Here is a 7,109-nt window from a genome sequence, read left to right on the forward strand (position 1 = left end):
TAAATTTTAGAACTCATTTAGTGGGCTATGATAATTATTTTGCTTTGGTTAGATTTTTTAAATTAGATGAGTTGAGCTGGAGTCCACCTTGATCAGGCTTTGTCACACAGCATTCACGATGACGTTTTACCCTGTAGGTTTTCTTTCATGGAACATTTTATTGAACTCAGCTAGTTCAATCGAATGTTTGGATGAACAAAAACAACATGTCCAGTGTCCTACTTGTTGTGAAGGCTTGGAGGACTTTTTACCAAAGGCCGTAGGTACAGGAATTTCAAAAGGAACCACAGGTAAATGTGTAGGCTGTGAGAAGGAACACCAGTGGTATCTGGTCAGATGCCATTGTGGGAAGGACAAAAGGAGGGTTAGACAGCAGCTGAGGTCTCTCTGCTTCTATGGAAGGTCAGGAGGACCAGGTAAGTGGTGAAGTCCTCCGTTGGGTGCTCCGTTTGGTTCAGCCCCATCCACAGCCCCACCTCTTTGTTCCAAAGCCAGCTCTCCACTTTCTCAGTATGTATCTGTCTTTTCTAGCAGGTGCCTGGTATTCAAGGAAAAGTCCAGCTTTGCTGTGTCTTTGACCTTCGCACAATTAAGCTAAAGACGATGTGTTTTTAATTAGTTATATGTGAGGGAGGACGAGGTGCCAGTACAGCTCACTGCTGCGTAGGGGACTGCAGTTGCAGCGTTTCACACCTTGCAGAGAGAAGCCCGGGGTTTTGAAAGGGTGGCATTTACAGACATTGATGTTAAAAGCATCTCTTCTCCACTCAGTCTCCATCCCCTCCCCGGGTCACGCGTGGCTTGTGTAGAAGACTGCCCCGGCACATCGCACGCTGCGCTGGATTGCGTGTGTTTGATTTCTGCGCTGTCGGCTCCTTCGCGCCGAGGGGTGTGAAGAGCAGGAGACCCCGCAACGGCAGGCGCTCCCTGAACGTGGAAGCGAGGAGTGGTCGGGAGAGTCTTAGAAGCTGATACACCTGGGTCGACAGGAGGGCGGCCCTGTGTATCCTCTGTTTGAGCAAAGGGAAAAATCTGTGAACTGGGCATGGGGTGCACTATGACTTCATGTTGATTGTTTCATATCGTCCCCAGAGAAAATCGCTGTCTGGAGTGAGCCCCGGATTTGATATCTAAATTTAATTATGGGCATGTCTGGGCCCTGGCTGTTCTTGTTCTTAGAATTCCATCTTTTATCGAGTGTCTCCTCCCGGCTTTAGAGATGCTGTGCTTTCGGCTTGCTGATGGGAGGCGGCTCCTTGGCAGGGCTTTCCGAGGCCCCAAGGGAAGTCGTGGGGTTCTGACAGCATCTGACTCCATTGAAGCCATTTCAAGAAGGGGCCCCTTTCAGCGAGGGCAACAAGGAGTGTCTTGTTCTGTCCTCTGGAGTCCCTGTGAGGGGCCGCCGTGTCTGAGAGATGCCATTAGCATCCAGGCAGCATGCCACAGGAGTGAAAGGTTTCATCTGGACTTCTGGAAACTAGCTGCGGGGTGAGGCCGCCGCTGAAACCAGCCACTCGATGCCGGGGAGGGCCGTGCCAGGGAAATCTTGCATGGAGGACTGCAGCCAGCAGGAAGGGCCATGGAGCGAGGTGTGGCCAGCCAGCGATGAGTCTCACTTGTGGATGTGGCCTGTGGAGAATGCGTAGGTCATTTTAGGGTTTCTCTTGGTGAACAACTTCTCACTCCGTAAGATACTTCCTTTTCAGTTGCCTTAATACTTTGCAAATTCTAATTGAACATGAGGAAAAAATAATAGGGCTTACCCAACAAAAAAGGCGATATCAAAGATTTAAGTCTTTGCTTGGGATTATTTTTACAGGAAATTGTGCTGTAGTTGTTCCTGATAAAACCACCCTAGAGCCCTTGGTCCTGTGTTAGGCAGCGACAAAGTTCTTAAAAGCAGGACAGCAGTATGTTGAAATTGTGCGTATTACTACTTGACACACCAGCTTGAGCAGCGCCCAGCCTCATCTTTCCAAGTCTTGTCTTTCAACATCCTGCTGTTTGCCTGCTTCCTGCCTTCTCTCATTGTTTTATAAGCACCTGCTAGGGAACCAGCTCCGGTATCCCAGACCACCTGGCTTTATATTCTGACTGCACCGCTTGGCCGTTATGCTGTGAGCAGGCACTTAACACTCCAACTTTTCAGCTTTGATCTCTGGGAAAATGGAAATAATCCTGGTAATATTTTTTTTCCAAGACCATTGTAAAGATTAGATTAGATGCTACTCGTGAAATACAAAAAAGTACCGTACTTGGCACATAAGTGGTCCATAAAACCGTTTAGGACAAGACCCAGTTCCTCCCCTCCTGGAGTTTATGGCCTAGTGAGAGAAGCAGGCGAGGCAGTAAATGCTGGGGGATCAGTGTGAGGTGAGTGATAATGACACCCGGTTCTGTGCCAGGCAGTGAACCTTGTAGATAAGATCTGCCTGTCTTCCTGAGGCTCACAGTTGACCAGGAGTGTGCAGAGGGGTGTGTGGGAACAGGATCGCCAGACCGGGACAGGAACAGGGACCAAGAATGAGTTCACACATCAGAGGCTTGTGTTTTCAGTATGCAGTGGATGTGTTGAACAAAAGAAGTCAGTTATGAAAATGAACACAGCATAGGATTCCATTTTCGTGAAGAACAGGATAGGCAAGACTAGTTGTTGATGATAGAAATCGGAGCAGTGGTTGCCTTTTGCGGGGACTTATTGGGAAGGAAATCTCCCAGCCTCAAAGCACGTTTATGTGAGTCTACCTAAGTAATCACTCACAGAGCTGTCTACACACGTGTAAAACCAGTGCAGCCTTTTATTCTATGTGTGTTCTTCAATTTAAAAAATTTAAACAGTGATTATGAGTGGGCATAGCTCAGTGAAAATGGAGGGCGGAAAGGTCACGTTAGAGGGGGAGAAGAGCCAACAGGAAAGGTGTGGAGCAGTGTGATGTGCTCCATGCTGCAAACATCTGGATGGAAGGATGGGTACACATGGGGGTGAAGATGGGGTGGCAGTGAGAAGCATCTCTTAGGTGCAAGGTCTTGTTGGAGGAAAAAAGTTTTTCAAGGACTGGGCATAAAGACATCCCTTCATAAGAAGGTACAATGGCCCTAGTAGAAATCGATATTGGTTGGGATTGAGCATGTTAGAACTTATGTCTAAGTATTCTCATCCTTATCACAGGCTTTTGGGAGGATTACATGAAATAATGGAGGTAAGGTGTTTGTATCTGCCACGTGGTAGGTATATGGACTTAATGCTTCTTAAGAGATTTCAAAGTGTGTATATGTGTGTAGTTCATTTCATTGCAGCCCTGATATTTGACTTTCCAACTCATAAATCGTATTGCAGAGTAGTGCTTGCTTCTCTGAAACTTTTGATCCATTAGTTAAATAATTATTTCACGTAATCATAGCTTAATATATAGTATTTTAAAAGTCTTGGTGGTTTTTTTCCTTGAGTCATTTTTGGCTGTGCTCATTAAACCATTTTAAGCATCTGAGAGCAGTCTAAAAAAGGTCAAACATTGTCTCCGTCAATAAGGCTCATATTTGGCAGTATCAGTTGTATGGGGGACAAAACAACTGTAAGTATGTCAAGTTTCTCATCTTTTTAAAAATGGTTTGAGTGTGGGGGGAGGGGAACAAGAGGGAGTCGAGAGAGACTGATTTACTAGGATTTTTACTTTTTTAAGGAAATTTACTTTTCTGAAATGTTAAACATCAGATTATGAGTGTATGAAACATCGTTTTGTGTTTGCAGTGAGTAGGGATAATAAGCTCTTTATTAAACAATAACATGTTAGGTGAGAAATTCTACTTAATCAATAGTAAGCCAAATTCATCCAGAATCTTTTGACAATGGCTAGTTTTTGGCGTATTTCAATTGTCCCAGATTATGGTTTTAAAGCTTTTACCCTCATTTTGAAGGCCAGCCCCTCACCTCTCTAGATGATCTCTCCCATCTCCCTGATTTTGGGGAATGGCTTTGCATTCCAGGACATACTTCATTCTGTGTCTAAACACCTTGCTCGCATCTCTCAGCTGGATATTCTCTCTGTTTAGGAGTGAGCGAGCCCGCTGGATAACTGCCCTGGGACACAGCAGCGGGAAGCAGCCCCCTGACCGGACCTGTAAGTACCTCGGGGGCGGCTGCTCTGGGACTTGAAACGTGGAGGCGCTCTGCCCCCTGCTGGACGCTGGGGTGTTAATGGTCCCCCAAGGTGTCCTTCCTGCTGCTGTCCGTCAGAACTAGGTGATCCCTTGCTTTGGGGTCTGAAGTCAAATTCAAGGTGCAGTTCTTCTTTATTGTATAAACGTGGTAAATTGTTGCATGTCCAGCCTGAGCTTATTTAACTTTCTGCAAGTCAGATGCATCACGATAGACAGCCCAGGGTTATTGTGAGGTTGAAGCTAAAGAGTTTACATTGAAAGCCCTGCTTGGACTGTAAAGCTCTTAAACTTTTAGCTGTTGTGAAGGGTCATCTGCTGCATGTTTAAGCCATACTGACAATCTAAATCTACGCTAAAATGTATTTTTAGCCTTAAAGAACATTGCTGAACCGTTCCTTTGATTTTATTTTTTATTAAAGTGATAATATTAGCAAAACGTATTTTATTCTTTTAGAGAACTGGGAACTGGTATGGTATGGTATGGGTGGTGTATTAGCACCTTAATATTGACGTTATGCTTCTCTGGATGGTTCTAACTGGAAGGTCAAAGTCAAAGAATAAGAGCAACAAAACGGGTTGTCCTGGAACACTAAAAACTCATAGCTTTACACTTTGAACCAAAGCTAAAGTGATTGGTATAAACGTTCCTAGAATCAAGTTTTGTATTAAAAAGCAAATTAACAAGTCTCATCAGTCAGTACCAAATCACTCTAAAATGTTTTCTACCTTTTGGTTGGAGATCTTTTTATTTCCAAACCTCTTCCGGCGGCTTCCCTGTGCTTTTGTGGATGGGCTGGGAAGCACCTTGGATGAGGCCCGGAGAACTGGATACACTGTGGACTTTACCATTCCTTGCATGCCCTAGGCACATGACCCAACCTGTCTTGCCTCAGTTTCCTCAACATAATGACTATCTTCTGTTCCATTATGTGACATGACTGATGACTCCATACTGTCACTGAGGGAATCCATACATCATAAAAGGTCTCTCACAAGTCTGAGCTTCTGAAATTACAAAGCTCTTAGTCAAGTATCAGAGTTCTTGGGAAAGATTTTCTGCTCCTTGATAGAAGCCTATCTTGCTGCTGCCAAGGCTGGCCCTGAATGGCACAGGAAGACTGGGTCAATGCACACTATTTGCTTTCCCTGTGCTGCTGGAAGCTCAGTGGGTTCCCCTTCTTCCTCAGCACTGACCCAGGTGGAGATCATCAGATCGTTTACCGCCAAGCAGCCAGATGAACTCTCCCTGCAGGTGGCAGACGTGGTCCTCATTTACCAGCGCGTCGGTGACGGTGAGTGGTAGGGTTCTCACGGAGCCATGGGGGTCCAGCGTGCAGGGTGTGAAGAACCAAGGAGTCTCCCTTTAGTTATTAATGCTCATGCTCCATATCACTTCAGTCTTCTCATCTGCACCAACCTCTCCTCTTTGTACACTTTATTGCCTTCACATGTTTCTCAATTGCGATGAAGTCACATGGTTTGTTATTCGAAAGGAACTGAAAAGTTTTCCTTTCTTCCCTTTCTTCCCAGTGCCCCAGTGACCTCGTTCTCATCCCCAGTGTTCTTCCTTCTTCACTTAAACATAAAATTATTTTTCGTGCTGCACCCTCTTCCGCAGCTCAGCCCAGGTCACATACCCTCTCAGCTGCCCCACTTCCTGTTCCATGTCGTTCATTCCCCGCCTTGAAACCTGCCCCTCTGTTCCACCTCTCTCTCTCTCTCCACCCTTCATCACGTGATCCCCAGTATCCTTCGTGGAGCCGAGCACCGTCACGGTTCATCCAAGTATGTGTTGCTTCATGAGGACTCCTCTTCTTTGCAGGCTGGTATGAAGGGGAGAGACTGCGAGACGGAGAAAGGGGCTGGTTTCCTATGGAATGCGCCAAGGAGATAACATGTCAAGCTACCATTGATAAGAATGTGGAGAGAATGGGACGTTTGCTGGGCCTGGAGACCAACGTGTAGCCTCTCTGATGGCCTTTTGTGACTGCGAGATTTGCACTACATCATGGCGGGTGGGATGGTTCTGGGCTGGTTTTCTTGTTAACTTTAACACAGCCAATTTAATTAAAAGAAGGAAAACATTTACCTTAAGCTTGCCAGGTGGTTTTGCTCTGTCAGGAGAACAGCGACTGGATAGTTAATCCACAAAGCTCAGTTTGTGCACAGGGATCCTCTTGCAAACCTTTAGGTAAACAGCATAGCTGAGCAATCTGCCTCACGGATCAGGTGGCCTCAGCTACCCCTAGTTGCACCGTGTCTGGCATTTAAAAAAAAAATGTACATACAGTGCTGTATCCTGATTTTCTCTACCTTCCCTTCACAAAGAATGTACTTATCTCTTTAAGCATCTTTATGTGGTTTTTCCAGCATTAGCAAGATTTTATATCTTTAAGGAATGCCCAGCTTTGTAAATACTTTCCTTGCTCCTATATTTTAGATCTGATTAGAATGCTGTGTTGATTTCAAAAGAACTGATAGAGCTCTGAAGGTGAGCAAAGTTTTTAAAAATCTTTTCCCAGGAAAGGAAATTTGACACTTGAATTTTTGCTACTGCTTTCCTCATTAGCAGGGAAGTAAGGAGGCCTTAAAGATTTTTTTTAAAAATCCATGTCACTCATATTGGTCTTAGATAAGTATAGCTTAATAAAACTAAGCTACTTCAACATGGAATTTAGATCGTTCACATATGTGAGAAGATCCTAAATATGGGACTGGGTTCCTACTTTAAAAAATAATCCCAAATGAGCTGATAAACTGACGTGAGGCTGCTTTGCCTCCAATAATGCAAAGATTTTGACTGTTTCTACTCTCATTTATTTCCAAATCGGAAATGGACTGAAACACACTTGAACACTCTCAAGGAGGATAAAATTAGGTCTTATAAGGTATCAAGAAGCCAGCATGGTACTTAACTGAAATGTAACATTTTGCCCTGAAGGCTTTGCGTG

The 7,109-nt window shown here is 44.9% G+C and overlaps 1 protein-coding gene across 2 annotated transcripts in view; it reads left to right on the plus strand.

Moving 5' to 3' along the window:
- The window catches only part of ARHGEF26 (Rho guanine nucleotide exchange factor 26), a 112,702-nt gene extending 106,450 nt beyond the window's left edge, over positions 1-6,252 (plus strand). For both annotated transcript variants that reach the window (XM_090272996.1, XM_090273005.1), the window contains 3 exons: positions 4,051-4,118; positions 5,346-5,450; positions 5,981-6,252. In XM_090272996.1, coding sequence (XP_090129122.1) covers positions 4,051-4,118; positions 5,346-5,450; positions 5,981-6,123 — 316 coding nt within the window. In that variant the 3' untranslated portion in view covers positions 6,124-6,252. The remainder of the gene's footprint in view (positions 1-4,050; positions 4,119-5,345; positions 5,451-5,980) is intronic.
- Positions 6,253-7,109: the final 857 nt, after the last annotated feature.

This window comes from Furipterus horrens, unplaced genomic scaffold (genome assembly GCF_987537825.1).
Source record: "Furipterus horrens unplaced genomic scaffold, mFurHor1.1.pri manual_scaffold_1, whole genome shotgun sequence".
Classification (NCBI taxonomy): domain Eukaryota; kingdom Metazoa; phylum Chordata; class Mammalia; order Chiroptera; family Furipteridae; genus Furipterus; species Furipterus horrens.